Here is a 24,153-nt window from a genome sequence, read left to right on the forward strand (position 1 = left end):
CAGAAGCACATTTCCTCAAATTTTTATTCCCACTGTGCAAAAAAATGGACATATTATTTAAATTGATTATGTACATCATGATAGTTTTATTGTATCGCATTAAATTTGATATTTAAGTTATAAAAAATATTATAAATTAATAATTATTAACGAGTTACAATGATTAACTATGTAAATATACCAGTTGTAAACTTTCAACAATGTACATATGAATTGTAATTTGTTTTTAAGTTTTAATATTTAATGTGTGATATAAAAAGTAGAGTATTTTTATGTATAAATTAAGTTTAATATTAATATTTATTTAGTTTTATTTTATTTATATGAAGTTTAATTTTATATTATTTTAATAATTCTATATACAGTGTGTGTATATATATATATATATATATATATATATATATATATATATATATATATATATACACAATCAGCAAAATCTTTTTGAACAGTATTATTTTTAATGTTTTTAAAGAAGTCTCTTCTGCTCACCAAACCTGCATTTATTAGATCTGAAGTGCAATAAAAACAGTACAATTCTGAAATAGTTTTACTATTTAAAATAACTGTTGTCTACTTAAATATATTAAAAGTGTAATTTATTCCTGTGATTTCAAAGCTGAATTTTTAGCATCATTACTCCAGTCACACGATCCTTTAAAAATCACTCTAATATTCTGATTTGCTACTCAAAAATATATAATTTAATCTAATTTAATTTAAATATTATGTTAAAATCGGCTAAGGCTAATTTTTTTCAGGTTTCTTTGATCAATAGAAAGGTCAGAAGAACAGCATTTATCTGAAATAGAAATCATTTGTAACATTATAAATGTCTTTATCATCACTTTTGAGCAATTTAAAGCATTTTTATTTCAGATAAACGCTGATCTTTGGATCTTTCTATTCTTTAAAAAAATTTGCTCAACTGTTTTAAATATTCATAATAATAATAATAATAATAATAATAAATGTTTCTTCAACAGCAAATCAGCATATTAGAATGATTTCTGAAGGATCATGTGACACTCAAGACTATTTCAAAATACTTTGTATCAAGTACTTTGGATCAAATAAATGCAGGCTTGGTGAGCAGAAGAGACTTAAAAAAAAAAAAAATCTGACTGTTCAAAAACGTTTGACTGGTAGTGTATATAAATCAAATACTGTAGAGGCTTTATCACTTCAACAACAAGAAATATTGAATGTTTATGTTAGTTTTGTGAGATGCAGAAATACAAGTCACAATCTGAGTGTGTTTCTATCAGCGCGTATCTTAGTTTGTGCTCTGTTTTGTCATGACAAGAATATGCAGAATTTTACGAGAGCATAAAATCAAATGAAACCACGGTTACTTGATTACTTACACTGTTATTCTGACTGATATTAGCCTGGGAACACAGTGTGTGTGTGTGTGTGTGTGTGTGTGTGTGTGTGTGTGTGTGTGTGTGTGTGTGTGTGTGTGTGTGTGTGTGTGTGTGTGTGTGTGTGTGTGTGTGTGTGTGTGTTTGGGTTTGGCTCTGGACAGAATCAGTGTCACATCCTGTCAAAGACACTGTTTTGGCCTCTATACACACACACACACACACACACACACACACACATCTCCTCCGTCACAGATAGAGTTACAGCGATGGTTTACCTTCTAATGGTCCTAAAGTAAACAGCCGTTTGGTACACAGATGGACGGACAGGAGGGAGGATTGTGAGCAGATCTTCTGTTAAAGGCTCCTCAGAAGAAAGACCAGCTTGAGTCAGTCCTTGGCATTTATATTTTGCATCTATTTCAGCAATACAATTGATAGCATTTTCAAAATTAGTACTAAGTTATGGGAAGTGTAAGGTTTTTTTGTTCCAAGTTGTGCTTTGTTTAATGAAAACTTGTGATACATACTAGAACACTTTATAGCCACTTGAATTACCATATTAATAAATGTCACATGCTGTATTTTGGAAAGTCTGGACACTGCTTTTCCTGGCACACATTTATTTTCATATTTATAAAATATTGGTTCTAAGTCCTGATTAGTTAGTACAGCTTTCTAGTTTAATTATATTACTAATATTTTATTTAGTTATATTGATTATTATTATTAGTATTTATGTTTGTCATTTTGCATGGATGCAAAACTATATCAGGTTTTATTGAACTGTGAGTAAATCATTATTTTCAAGTTATAGCTTCTGACCAATAAATGGTAGATCTTAAAATGTACACTTTTTGACCAAAGAAATGAATAAACAAATAAAGGGTTAAATCTGTCCTGTAATCTAGTGCTACACCTTTAAATTAATCATCATTTTAGTAACATTATTGTGTTTCTTAATATTTTTAATTAGTTGTTATTTTTTATATTTTCCATTTCACTTTAATTTTAGTTTTGAAAGTTAATAAGTTGAATCCATTTTGTTGTATATTTTTAATTTTAAATTTATATATTTATTTATTTATTTATTATTGATAAATTATTATTTTCATGTTTTTAACCATAAATGGTAGATATTAAAAATGCTCACTTTTTGTGAATAATTATTATGCAACAATATATCAGTTTTTATTGACAAGTGAATAATTATTTTCATTTTATAGCTTCGGACTAATAAATGCTAAATATTAAAAATGTACACTTTATGTCCTAAATAATAAAAAAATAGATTAAAATAATTTAAATTTTAAATTTTAGTATCATTATAGTGTTTCTTAATATTTTTAATTAGTTGTTATTTTTTATATTTTCCATTTCACTTTAATTTTAGTTTTGAAAATTAATAAGTTGAATCCATTTTGTTGTATATTTTTAATTTTAAATTTCTATTTATATATATTTATTTATTTATTATTGATAAATTATTATTTTCATGTTTTTAACCATAAATGGTAGATATTAAAAATGCTCACTTTTTGTGAATAATTATTATGCAACAATATATCAGTTTTTATTGACAAGTGAATAATTATTTTCATTTTATAGCTTCTGACTAATAAATGCTAAATATTAAAAATGTACACTTTGTTCTAAATGAAAAAATAGATTAAAATAATTTAAATTTTAAATTTTAGTATCATTATAGTGTTTCTTAATATTTTGAATCAGTTTGTATTTTCCATTTAACTTTCATTTAGTTTTAATAATTTAGTTGTTTTTCATTTTTTATATGTTTGTTTATTGCAGTTATTTTAGTATATAAAAAAATATTTTTTTAAAGTAAAAATAAAGCTTTCAAAATATATTTAGTTATAATTTTTTATTTTATTTCAAGTAATAAAAAGGATTTCAGTTTTATTTAACTATAATTACCAAAGTACATTTATATTCATATTTATAGTATGTATTTATTTTAATAATTGTTGCATGTCTGATGATGGTTTGTATTATTATTATTACTGCTTGTATTATATTTTATTTAGTTATTTTAATTATTATTATTTGTATTTATATTTTTCATATTGATCTTCCTGTTAGGATGCAAAAATATATCAGTTTTTATTGATAAGTGAATAATTATGTGTGTTATAGCTTCAGACCAATAAATGTTGGATATTAAAAAAATTACACTTTTTTTTCAAAAATAAATAAAATAATGAAAATAAAAGCAAATAAATATTCAAATAAATTAATAAAATAAAGGGTTTCTTGTGCTACACCTATCAGTTTATCACTGTTCACTGTTATTTTAGTAACATAGTGTTTTTAAAATATTTTTAATAAAGTTTAATAATAATTCCTGTGGGTATGGATGCAAAAATATATCAGTTTTTATTGACAAGTGAATAATTATTTGTATGTTATAGCTTCTGACCAATAAATAGATGTTAAAATGCACAATTTTGTTAAAAAATTGCGAAAATAAATAAAACAACGGGTTTAATTTATCCTGCAATCATGTTACGCCTGTAAGTTGTCGATATTTAACTATCATTAAAATATAAAAAATATACACATAAAAAATATATCATGTTTTTGACAAGTGAATAATTATTTTCATGTTATAGCTTCTGACCAATAAATAGTAGATGTTAAAAATGCACGCTTTTTGTCCCCAAAAACTTTTTTTAATAATTAAATGAAACGAAAGGTTTATTTACCTATAAGTTATTGATTGATTGAAGTATCATTAAAGTGTTTCTTAATATTTTGAATCAGTTTTTAGTAGTTAGTCTTAGTAATGTTGTTGTGTTTTTAGTATTTTTTTTATATATATTTGGCTATATAGTTTTTATTGCAATGAAAAAATATTATTTCAGTTAACATTTTTATTTTACTTCAAGTAATAAAAATGTTGTCAGTTTTAGTGAACTATAATCAGCCCAGTACATTCACATTCATATTTTTAGCATGTATTTATTTGAATAATCGTTGCACGTGTGATGATGCTCTGTTGCTGTTCATGGTGATCTCGGTCCTGTTGTCCCATTGTTGCTCGGCAACAGGAATTAAATATAGTCAGTGCTCTTTGAGTTTTTCCATGCCTTCCATCCAAAGGCTTTCTCTCTCTGTCGTTCTCCAGTGAGCGCATGGAAAACATTCTTCATGCAGTACAAGCGGCTGTTGTCATAGGCAAAGGCCAGTCGCTCTCTGACTCATACACACACACACATACACTTCTCTCTCATTGAGTGACCCCATCGAGAACTTCACACCTTCTCCACACAGAAGGTTCCCAGTGTTCCTCAGAAACCCACACAAACACACACAATGAGGAAGGGCTCACGAACAGAGCAGTCTTCTGTTCTCTTGCACACAGAGAGCAGAGCGAGCGCAGCGTACGTGGACAGTTCTATAGGTACTCCTCTGGGAGCTGTTCGTTTTGGCTGTTAGGCCTTTTTTTTCCCTCTCCACAAACCTCTTAGCGTCACATGTTTTATCAGCGGTAAAATCGCTGTAACATGTGGCCTGTCTGCTGTTTGCAGTAGCATAATGCTTGCCGCTTCTTACAGACATGTTTGACAAGCTCCTTGATTTAAAGTAGATTAACAATGTACAAGCTGCACTACAGCGTACTAACAAACAGTGTTTTAGTTACATAGATATCATCAATTTGAAATATGGTGGTTAATATAAATAACAGTACAATTAAAAAGTGGCCTCTCAAATAGATTGAATGTTAATGGCTACTTCTGGTTAGTAACTTTGTACATCACTGTTCAAAAGCTTGAATGAAGTCTCTAATGCTCACCAAGGCTGCAGTCATGTACTTAAAAATACAGTTAAAATTGTTATATTGTGATATGTTGGTACATTTTAAAAGAAGGGATTTTGATATATTTTAAAATGTAATTTCTTGCTGTGATCAAAGCTGAATTTTCAGCATCATTACTCCCGTCTTCAGTGTCACATGATCCTTCAGAAATCATTTTGATTTGATTTATATTTATTAATATCGATGTTGAAAATATTGATAATGGTTGCTAATAGTTTTGTGGAAACCATTTTTTTCCCCCAAAAGAACGGCATTCATTTGAGTCTTTTGTAACTTTATGAATGTCTTTTCTATCAAAAACAACAGCTAATATTTGAATGGTTATTTATTTGTTTATTTACGTTACTTATTTAACTTTGAATTTATTTACTTAGTTACTTAATGAATTTGTTTTTACTTAATTACTGTACTTATTAAATAAATTCAGCTGACTTTAGTCACTTTACTTACTAACTCATGTCAGGTTGACTGTTCAGTTACTGGCTTTACTTACTTTACATAATTACTTTACTAACTCAGGTCAGGTTGACTATTCAGTTACTTACTTTACTTATTACTTAATTACTTTACTAACTGGTCAGGTTAACTGTTCAGTTACTTACTTTACTTACTTTACTTAATTACTTTACTAACTCAGGTCAGGTTGACTGTTCAGTTACTTACTTTACTTATTACTTAATTACTTTACTAACTGGTCAGGTTAACTGTTCAGTTACTTACTTTACTTACTTTACTTAATTACTTTACTAACTCAGGTCAGGTTAACTGTTCAGTTACTTACTTTACTTACTTTACTTAATTACTTTACTAACTCAGGTCAGGTTAACTGTTCAGTTACTTACTTTACTTACTTTACTTAATTACTTTACTAACTCAGGTCAGGTTGACTATTCAGTTACTTACTTTACTTATTACTTAATTACTTTACTAACTGGTCAGGTTAACTGTTCAGTTACTTACTTTACTTACTTTACTTAATTACTTTACTAACTGGTCAGGTTAACTGTTCAGTTACTTACTTTACTTACTTTACTTAATTACTTTACTAACTCAGGTCAGGTTAACTGTTCAGTTACTTACTTTACTTACTTTACTTAATTACTTTACTAACTCAGGTCAGGTTGACTATTCAGTTACTGGCTTTACTTACTTTACTTAATTACTTTACTAACTCAGGTCAGGTTGACTATTCAGTTACTTACTTTACTTACTTTACTTAATTACTTTACTAACTCAGGTCAGGTTGACTATTCAGTTACTTACTTTACTTACTTTACTTAATTACTTTACTAACTCAGGTCAGGTTGACTATTCAGTTACTGGCTTTACTTACTTTACTTAATTACTTTACTAACTCAGGTCAGGTTGACTATTCAGTTACTTACTTTACTTACTTTACTTAATTACTTTACTAACTCAGGTCAGGTTGACTATTCAGTTACTTACTTTACTTACTTTACTTAATTACTTTACTAACTCAGGTCAGGTTGACTATTCAGTTACTGGCTTTACTTACTTTACTTAATTACTTTACTAACTCAGGTCAGGTTGACTATTCAGTTACTTACTTTACTTATTACTTAATTACTTTACTAACTGGTCAGGTTAACTGTTCAGTTACTTACTTTACTTACTTTACTTAATTACTTTACTAACTGGTCAGGTTAACTGTTCAGTTACTTACTTTACTTACTTAATTACTTTACTAACTCAGGTCAGGTTGACTGTTCAGTTACTTACTTTACTTACTTTACATAATTACTTTACTAACTCAGGTCAGGTTGACTGTTCAGTTACTTTGCTTACTTTACATAATTACTTTACTAACTCAAGTCAGGCTGACTGTTCAGTTACTTATTTTACTTACTTAACTTAGTTACTCAGGTTACTCATCTTACTTAGTTACTTTACTTACTAACTAGGGTCAGTTTACCGTTCAGTTAGTTGATTTACTTAGTCACTTACTTTACTTACTTTATTCACCTTACTTTACTTAGTTACTTGACTTACCTTACTTAGTTACTTGACTTACCTTACTTAGTTACTTGAATGCTAACTCGGGTTAGTTTACAGTTACTTAATTTACTTAGTCACTTTCTTTAGTTAGTTACTTACTTTACTCACCTTACTTTACTTAGTTATTTGACTTAAGTTACTTAATTACTTTACTTCCGAACTCAGTTACTTATTTTACTTGCTTACTCACTTACCTTACTTAGTTACATGACTTACCTTACTTAGTTACTTAATAACGCAGGTCAGTTTACTATTCAATTACTTGATTTACTTACTTAGTCACTTTCTTTAGTTAGTTACTTACTTTACTCACCTTACTTTACTTAGTTACTTGACTTAGGTTACTTAGTTACTTTACTTCCAAACTCAGTTGCTTACTTTACTTACCTTTCTTAGTTACTTGACTTAGGTTACTTAGTTACTTTACTTCCAAACTCAGTTGCTTACTTTACTTACCTTACTTAGTTACTTGACTTAGGTTACTTAGTTACTTTACTTCCAAACTCAGTTGCTTACTTCACTTACCTTACTTAGTTACTTGACTTAGGTTACTTAGGTTACTTTACTTCCAAACTCAGTTGCTTACTTTACTTACCTTACTTAGTTACTTGACTTAGGTTACTTAGGTTACTTTACTTCCAAACTCAGTTGCTTACTTTACTTACCTTACTTAGTTACTTGACTTAAGTTACGTAGTTACTGTACTTATGAGCTCAGGACAGTTTATCATTCAGTTACTTAATTTACTTACTTAGTTGCTTACTTTACTTACCTTACTTAGTTACTTGACTTAGGTTACTTAGTTACTTTACTTCCGAACTCAGTTGCTTACTTTACTTACCTTACTTAGTTACTTGACTTAGGTTACTTAGTTACTTTACTTCCGAACTCAGTTACTTATTTTACTTACTTACTCACCTACTTTACTTAGTTATTTGCCTTACCTTACTTAGTTACTTTACTTACTAACTCAGGTCAGTTTACTATTCAATTACTTGATTTACTTACTTAGTCATTTTCTTTAGTTAGTTACTTACTTTACTCACCTTACTTTACTTAGTTACTTGACTTAAGTTACTTAGTTACTGTACTTATGAGCTCAGGTCAGTTTATCATTCAGCTACTTAATTTACTTACTTAGTTGCTTACTTTACTTACTTTACTTAGTTACTTGACTTAGGTTACTTAGTTACTTTACTTCCGAACTCAGTTGCTTACTTTACTTACCTTACTTAATTACTTTACTTCCGAACTCAGTTACTTATTTTACTTACTCACTTACTTTGCTTTGGACTTGAAATTATGAATAAACTCAGGTGGACTTTTACTTAAACATGACATGGATTTGGAAGTCTTGGACTCATTTTGGAGGATTTTTCTGAGACGAATCCACATTTTTTGTTACATGATTACATGAATTTATGAATTTATGAATTTGTTAGTTCAATCAAAACATACATTTGATCGATATTATAAAGTGCTATTGTAGTGTTAGTCATGCTACACCGCTGCCAACGAATGAGCCTGTTATTGGAAAAGCTACAGTATTTTGAAAACACATGAGCTACTGTTAAAAAATGTAGTTGAGTCAGTAATGCTGCTGCTTTAGGGACGTTACTCCTCACCACTGATTATAACCTGCACATGTACAGTATGTGTACAGTAACACATCCATCATGTAAACGCTTCGCTGACTAATTATTGTTTTGCCTGCAGCCGATGGCAGTCTATGTCTGTGGACATGAAAACAGATTTCCCATGATGCAACATGACACCAACGGTGTTATAAAGATGTCACTAGCAAAGTCATGATAATTGTCAATAGAGTCATTCAGACCGAGCCCTCAGCTGATAAGAGTGATGCATCACGTTATGTTCATTCATTTACATGTTGTGTAATCAAAGGTCAAAGATTAAGGGCAGTGTCCTATGCTTGAAAGATACATGTACAGACTTGATTATCAATTACAGTAGTCAGCATATCCAGTGGATCAAAACCTTTCATCAAAGTTGGCATAAAAACTAAACAATACCTGTTTGATCCACTTCAAATGTTGACTACTATATTTAACAGTAAGGATAACACCAAGGTTTTTATAATTAACAAAAACTAAAGCAATAAGAAACATTTTCATTTAGTTTACCTTGATGTACTAAAATAACTCAAAACTAACTTAAAACTCTTTAGGCATTAAAATATTAATAAAAAGTTTTGATAGTATGTCAGTGATACTAAAATATTAGCATTAATAACATTAAATGTTGTTGTTTAATGTAAAGTAACATTACTGTTAATACTTATATAACACATTTTTTTTATGTGTGTTTGTCAGTGTTGTTTATCTGTTGTTACAGTTTTTAAGTTTTTAAAGTTATAAAGTTTTAGTTGTTTTTTTGTTTGTTTGTAAATATTTATATATAATACGTTATTATATGCATTTTTAGTTATTTTAGGACTTAAACCTAAACTAAATGAAATCGAAAAATTTTGTAAAACAAAATAAATAAAATATTACTTTATTTAAATTAATGTGGATTTTATTTCAGTTATTGAGAATTATTAATAACCCTGGTCTAAACAACGTACAATTTTATCAGTGATGTTTTAGTATCATTGATGTACCATTATATTTTTTATATTTTAATATGTATTGTTCAGATTTCAATTTTTGTTTGTTTGTTTGTAAATATGTATGTACAATGTTTATTAGGTTTTTAGTACTTAAAGCCAAACTAAATGTTAAAAAAAGTAGAAATGTTGCCTTGGCAAGTAGTCTAAATAGAATATTGATTAATGTTGATAAAATGTTGATTTTTTTTTTCAGGTATTTAGATTTTGTTATGGGTTTTAATGATATTTTATTAAATTAATTAATAATAACCCTGGTCTGAACAACATATATGCTATTATATTTTTATGCTCATATTTTAGTATATATTGTTCTTTTTTTTTTTTTTTTTGTATTTTATATTTACTTTTTTTTTTGTAAATATTTTTGTACAATGTGTAAGTTTTTAGTACTTAAACCTTCTACATTTTTAGTAGAAGTAGAAATGTTGCTTTGGCAAGTAGTCGAAATAAAATTTACATTTTAAAAAAGTAAAAAATAAATAAATTATGTTTTACTTTATTTTAATTAATAATTAATAAAGAATTATTTTTTTTTTAATTCTTTTAAATTTTTTTTTAGTTAACAATAATAACCCTTGTCTGAACAACATACATATTTATCATATTTATTATCAGCCATACCATTAAATTTTCTACATTTTTACATTTTCAGAAAAGATCTGAGTATGGGATGATTTTAGATGCAAAATAATCAAATTGAAAGGCATTTGTTTGTGGTTAGTAAGATACATGCATACAATGTATGCAGTACATGGATAATTGTGTGTGAATCTATTAATCATTTTGAGTCTAAAATCATCCCATATCTGAGTGGCAGACTTTTGTAACAAGCTTGACAGTGTCAGTTTCAGCCAGAATTACTATATTAGAGAGTTTCTCTTTGTTATTATGCATGCTTTTATTGATTTAACACATGTTCTCGTTCTCTCCTCAGGCCTGTATTGATGAAAACGCAGATATGGTTCAATTTCTGGTGGAGAGCGGCAGTGACGTGAACAGAGGAGACAATGAAGGCTGGACGCCTCTCCACGCTGCGGCCTCCTGCGGATTCATCCAGATCGCAAAGTCAGTATTTCAGTTCCACAATTTAGTGAGCTGCCTATCTAGACGACATGCTGCAGCCTTCTTAGATGCCTAGTGCCTCAAATTCATATTTGGTTTAGAATACTGCTAATATGGAATGTGCATGTTCTGTGTTTTTAGTCTTGAGTAAGTTTCTTTTAGAATCTTCTGTGAAGGTCACGACTGTTTAAAGTTTACCGTTGCAACAATGTAATGTTTTCGTGTTCTTTTCTACCTGTTGCAGGTACTTGATCGAACACGGCGCTCATGTGGGAGCGGTGAACAGCGAGGGAGAACTTCCTGTGGATGTCGCCACTGAGGACGCCATGGGGAGATTGCTTAAAGGAGAGATTAAAAAACAGGGTGAGAGATTCAAAACCTTGAGTAAGAGAAAGATGATAGAGTGAAAGGCAATTTGAGATTGTAAAAAGCTCAAGAGCCATTGATAGCTATTAAAAAGGTTTCAATAAAATAAAATATGAAAAACTTAAACTTGAAAACGTAAACTTAAATGACAAAAAATGATGCCTTGGCAACTAGCTGAAATAAATAACTCCTAAAATTACACCAAAAAAAAAAACTAAAGCCCTAAAGCTAAATATAAACTTAACAAATTACTAAAAATTACTATAATTAAATATTATGTTGAAATAATAAAATAAATACTACTTCAAAATAATACTAAATACTATTCTGCCCTACAAGGCAAAAAAGCAGTAACTGCATTTTTGGTCAAAAATGAGTTATTATCATTTTCATGACATTCAAAGCATCCTTTGTTATGTGAAAAAATATCTTATCTCAAATGTGTGTGATTTCGCGGCATCCTCACGGGACGGTTTTAACATTGGATAACAGGCTGGATGACAGGATAACTTTAAAGTCATTTTTCTCAGTTCTGCACTCGGCGTAGTTACTGCCTTTTTGCTTTGTAGGGCAGTATTATAAATACTATATAATAGTATATATAGTACCAGTCAAAAGTTTTTGAATGGTAAGATTTTAAATGTTTTTTTTTTTTTTGAAGAAGTCTCTTTTGCTCACTAGGCCTGCATTTATTTGATCCAAAGTACAGCAAAAACAATACAATTTTGAAATATTTTTACTTTTTAAAATATCTGCTTTCTGTTTAAATGTATTTTAAAATGTAATTTGTTCCTGGGATTTTAAAGCTGAATTTTTATTACTATATGCATTACTAAATCATTATTATATTTATCAGTGCTAAAAAAAAGAATAAAAAAGGAAATATATATATATATATATATATATATACACACACACACTGATTCCAAGCTTTTGAATGGTATAGTGTATAATGTTACAAAAGCTTTTTATTTCAGATAAAAGCTAATCTTTGGATCTTTCTTTTCATCAAAGAATCCTGAAAAAAAAAAAAGTACTACTGAAAAACTGTTTTAAATACTGATAATAATAATAATAATAATAGTAAATGTTTCTTGAAAGGCAAATCACCATATTAGAATGAAGCATCATGTGACACCAGTGTTGTTTTTGACAACCATCTTAGATTTAGTCTTAGTCTTAGTCTTTTGGACTAAAATGCTTCTTAGTTTTAGTAAAATTTTAGTCACTTCTATATGTGATAGTTTTAGTCCAATTTTAGTCGACGAAAAGTCAAAAAGGTTTTAGTCTAGTTTTAGTCGACGAAAAGTCAAAAAGGTTTTAGTCTAGTTTTAGTCAAAAAAAGGGAAAAAGGTAGTATTTTAACAAATTAATGTAGGTCAGTAATAGGGCTGGGAAACGATTAATCGCGATTAATCGCATCCAAAATAAAAGTTTATGATTGCATACTATATGTGTGTGTACTGTGTGTATATATAATGTATGTATAAATACACACACAAACATGTATATTAAAGAAAACTGAAAATAAAAATTAAATTAAAATAAATAAAATATTTATAATTCTATATATAATCTAAATTAAATACAAATATAACTATCCACACATATAAGTATTTTTTTAAAGGCTTTACATGTATGTGTGTGTATTTATATATACATAATAAATATACACAGTAAACACACATTTAGTATGTTAACATAAACTTTTATTTTGGATGCGATTAATCGCGATTAATCGTGTCCCAGCCCTAGTCAGTAAGTATTTTGCTGTTGGGTAGTGTCACTTATAAGTTCTGAAAATAGCAGATCTATAGTTCAACACAATGTGAGCTTCCGGATCGACTATTTTCACCAATAATTACAATAATGAAGGAATGTTTTAGAACATAAAAGACAAACAAGGATGGAATGCTAAAACGGCTTGCCATAGCGTCAGATACTTTTTAAGTTTTAATTGGCATGCACAATTAGCGGAAATGTCATGCATTTTAAACGTCTGACGGACCACCCACTAACATTTTCGTCTATTCTCGTCTCGTCAACGAAAACTCACACACGTCTCGTCATGTTTTAGTCATCAACGAGCCATTTCTATCTCGTCATCGTCTCGTTATCGTCATGAAAAAAAGTGGCGTCAACGAAATGATTTCGTCATCGTCATCGTTGACGAAAACAACACTGTGTGACACTGAAGACTGGAGTAATGATGCTGAAAATTTAGCTTTGATCACAGGAATAAATTAAATTTTAAAAATACATTCAAATAGAAAGCAGTTATTTTAAATTGTAAAAAATAATTCACAATATTGATGCTTTTTCTGTATTTTTAATAAAATAATTACAGGATTGGTGAGCAGAAGAGACTACTTTAAAAAAGGTTCCTGTTCAAAAACTTTTGACTGGTAGTGTGAATAATACTCACCGATCATTAAAGGATAACTATTGCCAAAATTTACAGACTGCATAATCGTGTTTATAATAAAAAAATCTGATTAAAAAACAAAGAACATGCTTAAAATAGACCTCTTTTTATACAAAATATAATTTCTTATTTTTCCTTTTGATTTTGGATGTCAAACTGCAACATTTTTTTTTAAAGAATTTTCTTAAACTCTCCATCTGTCTGATCGTGACCTGCTCAGTTTAATCCCATTAAACCTTAGTCGACACACAAACGCTCCCAGGAGCTCATTGTAAATATGTGTGTGCGTGTTTATAGGATGTTTGGTTTTAACAGTAACAGCATGTGAACTTCCCACATCAAAACCTTAATTAAAAACACTGGAGCTGCGCAAGAGTTTATAAACTTCCTCCTGCAGCTCATTAGATGTGATCCGTTTTGTCAATATGGGTGTGTCTTTGTGTCCTACAAGGAATAGTTCACCCAAAAGTGAAAATTTGCTAATAATTAACTTATCCCCAGGTCATCCAAGATGTAGATGTTTGTTTCTTGATCAGGTTTCTTGAACACTCAAATCTGATGATGAACTCATCTATATCTCGGATGGCAAATTTGATATTTTGGGTCAACTCTTCCTCTAAAGAGTCCTCTAAATAGCTTTAGTTCAACAGAAATGTTTCAACAATGCCGCGGTAAAAGTTTGACTATAATAGCTCATATTTTCAAGAGGTAACCTAAAAATATGTTCACCCAAAAATGATAATTCACCTAATACTTCACCTAAAATTAAAATTAGCTGAAAATGTATTTGCCCTCAGGCCATGCGAGATGTAGATGAGTTTGTTTCTTCATCAGAACAGATTTGGAGATATGTGGCATTACATCACTCGCTCACCATTGGATGTGAATGAGTGCCGTCAGAATGAGAGTCCAAACAGCTGATTGAAAACATCACAGTAATCCAAACCACTCCAGTCCATCTGTTAACATCTTGTAAAGCCAAAAGCTGAGTGTTTGTAAGAAACAAATCCATGAATAAGGCATTTTAACTTCAAACCGTTGCTAAAATACAAGCCCTCTATCCATAATATTGCTTTCTCCAGTGAAAAAGTGGTTTTGTCTGAATTAGGAGAAAACTATGCACAGATCAAGCAACCTAAAACAGTTCTGAACAAATATGTGGATGGATTTTGGTGTGAGATTACAACAGGAGATGGACCGTTATTATGAATTATAGACTGATATTTTAGCCAAACGCAATGGTTTTAAGTTAAAATGTCTTAATGATGGATTTATTTCTTACAAACATGCGCATTTTGGCTTCACAAGATATTAATTGATGGACTGGAGTTGTGTGGATTACTTGTGGATTATTGTGATGTTTTTATCAGCTGTTTGGACTCTCGTTCTGACGGCACCCATTCACATCCATTAGTGAGCAAGTGATGTAATGCTGAATTTCTCCAAAACTGTTCATGTGAAGACCTTTTAAACATCATTGTTCTTTAAATGATCTGTAATATGTCTCATACTATTGCTGTCTGTTCAGGTATTGATGTGGATCAGGCCAGGAGAGAGGAAGAGAGAGTGATGCTCAAGGATGCCATGGCCGTGTTGGCAGGAAGTGGCTCTCTGGTGCCTCATCCGAACACTCAGGCCACGGCGCTGCATGTCGCTGCTGCTAAAGGATACATTGAGGTGTTAAAGTGAGTGTGAGACACTTCTTACTAAATAAATACTAAACACTAAATGTGACCCTGGACCACAAACCAATTCTTTTGAAATTGACCGAGATCTGAGTGTGCAAAAAAAATCTAAATATTGAGTTCTTAATGCATATTACGGTAACACTTTACAATAAGGTTCATTAGTTAAACATTAGTTAATGTATTAACTAACATGAACTAACCATGAGCAATACATTAGTTACTGTATTTACTAATCTTCATTAACGTTAGTTAACGGAAATACAGTTGTTCATTGTTTGTTCATGTTAGTTCACACTGCATTAACTAATGTTAACAAGATTTTAATAATGTATTAGTAAATGTTGAAATTAACATTAACAAAGATTAATAAATGCTGTATAAGTGCAGTTCATTATTAGTTAATGTTAACTAATGTGGTTAACTAATGTTAACTAATGAACCTTATTGTAAAGTGTTACCCATATTACTAATCATAAATTAAGTTTTGATATATTTATGGTAGGAAATTTACTAAATATCTTTTCTTAAAGTAGTAGTATGTACTCACTCCTTTGTCATCCAAGATGTTCATATCTTTCTTTCTTCCGTTGTATAGAAATTGTTTTTTTTAAGGAAAACATTTCTGGATTTCTCTCCATATAGTGGACTTCTATGGTGCCCCCGAGATTGAACTTCCAAAATGCTGTGTAAATGAAACAATCCCATCTGAGGAAGAAAGGTCTTATCTAGAAACGATTGGTTATTTCCTAAAAAAAAAAAAAAAATTACAATTTATATACTTTTTAATTTCATATGCTCCTCTTGTCTAACTCTACATCCACTTTCTGTATTCCGGTTCAAGATATTTAGGGCATGTCAAAAAACTCCCATCTCATTTTCTCCTCCAACTTCAAAATCGTCCTACATCACTGCTTTACCTTATTTGTAAAGGGCTTTTGACCTTCCTTGCGTGTTCAGTTTGTAAACACTGGGCCGGTACTTCTGCAGCGATGTCGGATGATTTTGAAGGAGAGTTGGAGGAATAAAAGAGATGAGTTCTATGTTGAGTTTGAACTTCCAAAATACAGTTTCAATGCAGCTTCAAAGGGCTCTAAACAATCACAACTGAGGAAGAAGGGTCTTGTGGTCTTGTGGTCGGTACTTCTGCAGCGCTGTAGGATGATTTTGGAGGAGTGTTGTGAGGCAAAAATTTCAGGATTTCTCTCCATATAATAGGCTTCAATGGTGCCCGAAAATTTGAACTTCCAAAATACAGTTTCAATGCAGCATCAATGGGCTCTAAACGATCCAAACTGAGGAAGAGGGGTCTTATCTAGCGAAACAATTGATTATTGTCTAAAAAAAAATTAGTCAGTATTTCTGCAGCGATGTAGGATGATTCTAAGGAGAGTTGGAGGAGAAAATAAGATGAGTTGCAAAGAAATTATGTTTTTGAAAGGTAACATTTCAGAATTTCTCCATGTAGTAGACTTCAATGGTGCCTGCCGATGAAGAAGGGTCTTATCTAGCAAAATGATCAGTTATTTTCTAGAAAAAAAAATACAATTTATATACTTTTTAACCTCAAATGCTTTTCTTGTTTAGCTCTTCGTGTACTCGTGTACAGTCGTGGCCAAAAGTTTTGAGAATTACATAAATATTGGAAATTGGAAAAGTTGCTGCTTAAGTTTTTATAATAGCAATTTGCATATACCCCAGAATGTTATGAAGAGTGATCAGATGAATTGCATAGTCCTTCTTTGCCATGAAAATTAACTTAATCCCAAAAAAAACTTTCCACTGCATTTCATTGCTGTCATTAAAGGACCTGCTGAGATCATTTCAGTAATCGTCTTGTTAACTCAGGTGAGAATGTTGATGAGCACAAGGCTGGAGATCATTATGTCAGGCTGATTGGGTTAGAATGGCAGACTTGACATGTTAAAAGGAGGGTGATGTTTGAAATCATTGTTCTTCCATTGTTAACCATGGTGACCTGCAAAGAAACGCGTGCAGCCATCATTGCGTTGCATAAAAATGGCTTCACAGGCAAGGATATTGTGGCTACTAAGATTGCACCTAAATCAACAATTTATAGGATCATCAAGAACTTCAAGGAAAGAGGTTCAATTTTTGTTAAGAAGGCTTCAGGGCGTCCAAGAAAGTCCAGCAAGCGCTAGGATGGTCTCCTAAAGAGGATTCAGCTGCGGGATCGGAGTGCCACCAGTGCAGAGCTTGCTCAGGAATGGCAGCAGGCAGGTGTGAGCGCATCTGAACGCACAGTGAGGCCAAGACTTTTGGAAGATGGCCTGGTGTCAAGAAGGGCAGCAAAGATGCCACTTCTCTCCAAAAAAAAACATCAGGGACAGATTGATCTTCTGCAAAAAGTATGGCGAATGGACTGCTGAGGACTGGGGCAAAGTCATATTCTCCGATGAAACCTCTTTCCGATTGTTTGGGGCATCTGGAAAAAGGTTTGTCCGGAGAAGAAAAGGTGAGCGCTACCATCAGTCCTGTGTCATGCCAACAGTAAAGCATCCTGAGACCGTTCATGTGTGGGGTTGCTTCTCATCCAAGGGAGTGGGCTCACTCACAATTTTGCCCAAAAACACAGCCATGAATAAAGAATGGTACCAAAACACCCTCCAACAGCAACTTCTTCCAACAACCAACAACAGTTTGGTGAAGAACAATGCATTTTCCAGCACGATGGAGCACCGTGCCATAAGGCAAAAGTGATAACTAAGTGGCTCGGGGACCAAAACGTTGAAATTTTGGGTCCATGGCCTGGAAACTCCTCAGATCTTAATCCCATTGAGAACTTGTGGTCAATCCTCAAGAGGCGGGTGGACAAACAAAAACCCACTAATTCTGACAAACTCCAAGAAGTGATTATGAAAGAATGGGTTGCTATCAGTCAGGATTTGGCCCAGAAGTTGATTGAGAGCATGCCCAGTCGAATTGCAGAGGTCCTGAAAAAGAAGGGCCAACACTGCAGATACTGACTCTTTGCATAAATGTCATGTAATTGTCGATGAAAGCCTTTGAAACGTATGAAGTGCTTGTAATTATATTTCAGTACATCACAGAAACAACTGAAACAAAGATCTAAAAGCAGTTTACCAGAAAACTTTGTGAAAACCAATATTTGTGTCATTCTCAAAACTTTTGGCCACGACTGTACTAGGTGTATTCCGGTTCATGATAGTTAGGGTACGTCCAAAAACTCCCATTTAATTTTCTCCTCCAGGATTTCTCTCCATATAATGACCTTCAGTGGTGCCCACGAGTTTGAACGTCCATAGAAGTCCATTATATGGAGTGAAATCCTGAAATGCTTTCCTCAAAAAACATAATTTCTTTACGACTGATGAAAGAAAGAACATCTTGGATGACAAGGGGGTTAAGTACATTATCTGTACATTTTTGTTCTGGAAGTGAACTACTCCTTTAATATCCTAATGAGTTTTGGCATAAATGAGTTTTTTTTTTTTCTAACTCTCCTTTCCAATCATTCAAATCTTTGTGTTTCTCTCCTCCTCAGGGTGCTGTTGAAGTGTGGGATAGACGTGGACAGTCGGGACAGTGATGGCTGGACGGCTTTTCACGCGGCGGCTCACTGGGGACAGGAAGAGACCTGCGTTCTTCTGGCTGAACACATGTGTGACATGAACGCTGTCAATAACGTGGTACGCTGGTCTGTTATCATCCTAAAGGGGTTTATTTTACAATAATAACTAGCTGAGTGTACATTTATGGTGCCTTTACATGGCACTTGTAAAGTAGTGTATTGTAAATGGGACCAATCACAATCAGTCAAACTTTATTTTAAGATATAGTGCATTTGTGTATCATAGGGCCAAACTCCACTCGACGTAGCTGATGAGAACATCGTTGATAACTTGGAGGAGCTTCAGAAGAAGCAGAACGCTGTAAGTTTTGTCTGTTTATGTATGCTATCTTATCACCTCTTGGTTTATGTTCAAAGAGCGCTTTCATTTTGAGCAAATGAGACGATATCTTTGCCGCATTAATGTCCCAAAAACAACAACGTGAACGGAGCCGACATTATCAAACACACTTTGTCAGAAGTGTGTGTTCAGTGTTAGGATATTTCAGGGAAGTGTGTGCAGTTAAGGTTGAATGCATCAGTGGTTGGACCTTGTTTGTAATGTCAGTTTATTAGCATCAATGGCTCTATTAATGCATAAGCACGTCCAGTTTTATTGCTAGTTGATTAGTTTGACAGGTGAGCAGTTTTGAAGAATTGAATCTTACAAGGCCACAAGTGAAATAAATAAATCAAGAAATATATGTGGGTCAAAGACGTCAAGATGTCCACATCAAAAGAAATTTACAAAAGTGTTTTTGTGTCCATAGAAAGCACATTACTACTTTTAATGTTTTCCAAAAATTTTAGAGAATAAAACGTCAAAATTTGGTTGAAATAATGTCATACAGTGCAACACAATATTTATGTAAAATTTCAACAACATGCTTATTCTGATTTGTACATATTAAAATATATAAAAGATATAGAATTACAACTAATTAGTGTTTGCTGTGAAAGTAATTTGGCTTTTAATATGTGATAAATTGAGTTTTGTTGTAAATATGCCTGACAAGATTGTTACACTGAATGACATTTTAGTGGGTGTCTACTGTAAATTAGGGAAAACTGTTTTGCTCAGAAAAACAAAAATGCAATTACATTAAACAGAAAACAGCAACAATTTAAAGCAGTATTACACATTTTTTGTTTATGCTTAAACCCTTTTTAGTCTTTAACCCATGTCTAAAGGAAAAAATGAAATGTACCGTTATTTATGGTAAAAAAAAATGTTTTTAATATTATTTTTGTTTTTATATTAAAATTCATTTTTTTATTTTTAGTTATAGTTATTTTGTTTGGTTATTTTTGTTAGTTTGTTAAATGTTAAATGTTTATTTTTTTTATCTTTTTTTTTACCTTAGCTTTAGTTATTTTAGTGCACCAAGTGCCAAGAAATGTTGAAAATTAAAAAATGAATATGATCTTTTTTATGAGTTAATATATTATAATAATAATTATTATTATTTTAATTATTATTAGTTAATTAATTAATTAATATAATATATACATTTCATGCAGAATATTATTTATTTTCTTTAATCTTCTTGTGATATTTCACTGACATATTCTTGAGTTCCTGTGAGTTTACTATTAATGATTAATTATTTATGGTGAGATACATTTTTTTTGTGAAAATAAAATAAAAATGTAAAATAAAGTTAAACAAATAAAATACTGAATAAAATACAAACAAGTATTAGAATAAATATACAATTATATTTATTATTATTATCATGATTAAATATTTTTAATATATAAATGTACATCAAAAACAGTCTCTTATAGTATATAAATGTAGAAATGCTTTTGATTTTGTGATGAGAAATGACTTAATATACAGTATAATGTAATCTTGAATATTTCTGTCAGATTTACCTTTATGTGAAAATAAATTTGAGATAATTATCGACGAATTGATAAATTATTTGTGAAAATGAGTAATTATACTATAAATACTAAAAAAATTAAATGCAAAAAGTACTGTAGTTTACTATTATTATTATTATTATTATTATAAAATATTTATTGTATGTATAAATGATTTTTTTTTTATGCAGAATTTTTTTCCTTTAGATTTTGTGGTGATATAGGACTTATATATGATATTACATATTCTTGACTATTACTGTCTTTATTTGAGCTTTTGGCAATGTTTTATCTCCTAAAGATGCGTTCAGAGAAACTGAAGTTGCAGACACCCGTGATTGAGACCAGCCCACCTGTTTCAATGGCGCCAGCTCGCCCTCGCAGGTAACGTCACATATGCATCACTTCCTGTGTGACAAAACCCAAAGTTATTTTTTAGTGAATCATTGAATCAGAGTGTTGAATCAAAACCTGATTCATTAACAAATATTGGGAATGTTCAATAATAAGTGTTCCATCACATGACATATTCTCAGCTCTCACCGATTGGCTGATTTTCATGTCCCCTACAGGACGTCCATCTCTCGTATGAGCAGTAAAGAGAAGATCACCCTGCATGAGCGAGAGAAACATGCTCCGCCCACACTCCAGACTCCGCCCACAGAAGAGGATGAGGATGAGTCGACGCGCACAGCGAGCCAATCCAAACCCTCCAGCAGCTCCAGTTCAGAGGAAGAGAGCGAATCAGAGAGTGACGCTGAGTCAGGTGACCAAACCCCGCCCATTTTTAGTCTTAAAAATCAAAAATCTTATTAGATGACTAATGATTTGTGTCTGTGTCTTTTCAGAAAAAGCCAAAACTCGAGAAATGATCAACAACTTGAACAACAAACGCAATGCAGCGCCTGTTGCAAGCTCTGCGACCAACACTGCCCTAAACCAGGTTAAAAAGGTGACCACACAACTGCTGATGCATTAAACTTGCTCAAAGCATTCAATTTTTTGCTGATTTGCAGAAAATGTGATGTCAAAGCTTGAATGTCTAAAACAGTTGTACAAATTTCTGGCTTTCCATAGAAATCTATTGAGGTTGATTTTCTGAATCAACTACATTTCCTATAATATATATATATACTAAAATAGTGACAAATCAATTGAAATGGCCAATAACAGGCAAAAATTCTATATTAAATTTTATAAATTATATAAAAAAATATTAGTTATAAAATTATATAAATTATATATTTGAGTGGTTGATCATAATAAAATTATTAGTAATTAAACAAAATCATTGCTGTGGGTGTATTTAAAAATTGTAATGATTTTATTTAATTTTGTAGTGAAAGAAAAATATTGTCATAAATATATTTATTTATATACATTTATATTTTTATATTATATTTTTTGTTGTATTTTTTATATATATAATATAACAATGTTATTTTAATATTTTGAATGTTTTTATTTTAAAATGTTTTATATTTTTCATTTTTATTTTAGTTTTAACTAAAACCTTTTTTTTTATTAATTTTGTTGTTGTGCTGTCTTTTTATGTCTGTGAAATGCTGCTTTGACAACTACCTGTTTTTTTATTAATTAATTAATTTATTACAATAATATTTTTTGCTTTTAATTAGCTATAGAAAAGCCTTATTAGACTTCTATAACTACATTAAGCTTATAATATAACATATCAGTGTTATTTTAATATTTTGAATGTTTTTATTTTAAAATATTTCATATTTTAATTTTATTTTAACTTAAGTTTTATATTTTTTGTTGTTGTTTTGTCTCAATATGTCTGTATAGTTTTTATACATTTTTATTTCACTTTTTGCTTTAGTTATTTTAGTTCAAGTTAAAGTTTTTACTAATTTAAGAGTTTTTATAAATTTATCATGATAATAGTTTATTTAATTAACAATAATAAGCCTTAGAGAACTTCTCTAACTATAATAAGCTTATAATATAATATATCATTAGTTTAATATTTTGAATGTTTTTTTTTTGAAAATGTTAAATTTTTTAAATGTTTATTTTAATTTTAGAGTTATTAATTTAGTGTATAACTATAGTTTTAATATTTTTCATTCCGTTTAGTTCAAGTTAAACTAAAAATATTTATTTATTTATTTATTTATTTCAAGAATAGCTTTTTGTTTTATTTTTAACTATAATTGGCCTTATAAGACTTCCATTAGGCATAACTATATTGAGCATATAATATAATATATAACATAGTTCAAAAACAGAACCATCATAACCACCAATACCTTATATATAAAAATGTGTAAATTAATATGTACAATATTTATTTTTAAATATATAATATAATATAATAGTATGTGGTCTGTTTGTAGGCTGAACCCGTCCGGACCTCGGTGACAGAGGCTCCAGGTTCCTGGAGAACGTCTTTGCGTAAAGCAGGAAGTTCTTCAACGCTGGGCTCCGCCGGGGCCTCTGATCCAGCCAGTGAGGCCCTCAAGGACTCCGAAACTAAACTGGGAATGACACGCTCTGCATCCAGTCCCAGACTGAGCTCTGAATCTGATAATAAGGTAACACATATATATACTATATGGATACTGTATGCACTGTATGAGTTGGTAGTAAGACCCAAATCTTTTGACATTAAATCACATTTTTTTTTATCTTTAGTATAAAAAAGTATAAAAAAAAATCAAATAACTTATTTTAAAATATTACAATATTTCACAATATTACTGTTTTACTGTATTTTTACTGTGTTTTTGACATTTTGTTTTTACCATTTTTTTATCAAAAACTTTGAAATTATAGTAATATTTCACAAGTTTACTGTATTTTTTTATCTTTAAAAGTCTAAAAAAATCAAATAGAAAATATTAGTTTTAAAATAAAAAAATAAAAAATTAAAGTATTAAAAAAATTCAATTGGAAAATGGTTATTTTAAATTATAGCAGTATTTCACATTTTTAACCCTTTTTTAACCCTCTCTTTTGACCTTTTTTTACTATTTTTACACCTAATATTTTATACCATTTTTCTTTCAAAAACATTTAAAAGTAAAAAAAATTGTAATGTTAAACAGTTATAAATCATAGTAATATTTTACCTTTTTTACGCTTTTCTTAAATTCAAATAGAAAATAGTTACTTTAAATTACAGGATTTTTTTTACTGTGTTTTTGTACCCTTTTTTTCAAAAACTTTAAAAGGTATAACAAATTCAAATAGAAGACAGTTAAATTACAGTAAGTAATATTTCACAATATTTTTGTATTTTTGACCTTTTTATTTTACAATTTCTCTTTCAAAACTTAAA

General features: G+C 30.3%; 1 protein-coding gene across 1 annotated transcript in view; it reads left to right on the forward strand.

The window, feature by feature from the left end:
- LOC141289013 (protein phosphatase 1 regulatory subunit 12A) overlaps positions 1 to 24,153 on the forward strand; it is a 34,141-nt gene that overhangs the window by 4,363 nt on the left and 5,625 nt on the right. The window contains exons 2-10 of the mRNA XM_073821204.1: positions 10,785 to 10,915; positions 11,157 to 11,275; positions 15,232 to 15,388; positions 18,915 to 19,059; positions 19,228 to 19,302; positions 21,151 to 21,233; positions 21,422 to 21,615; positions 21,698 to 21,801; positions 23,210 to 23,407. Of these exons, the coding sequence (XP_073677305.1) occupies positions 10,785 to 10,915; positions 11,157 to 11,275; positions 15,232 to 15,388; positions 18,915 to 19,059; positions 19,228 to 19,302; positions 21,151 to 21,233; positions 21,422 to 21,615; positions 21,698 to 21,801; positions 23,210 to 23,407 (1,206 nt within the window). The remainder of the gene's footprint in view (positions 1 to 10,784; positions 10,916 to 11,156; positions 11,276 to 15,231; positions 15,389 to 18,914; positions 19,060 to 19,227; positions 19,303 to 21,150; positions 21,234 to 21,421; positions 21,616 to 21,697; positions 21,802 to 23,209; positions 23,408 to 24,153) is intronic.

This window comes from Garra rufa, chromosome 16 (genome assembly GCF_049309525.1).
Source record: "Garra rufa chromosome 16, GarRuf1.0, whole genome shotgun sequence".
In the NCBI taxonomy this organism is placed as follows: Eukaryota; Metazoa; Chordata; class Actinopteri; order Cypriniformes; family Cyprinidae; genus Garra; species Garra rufa.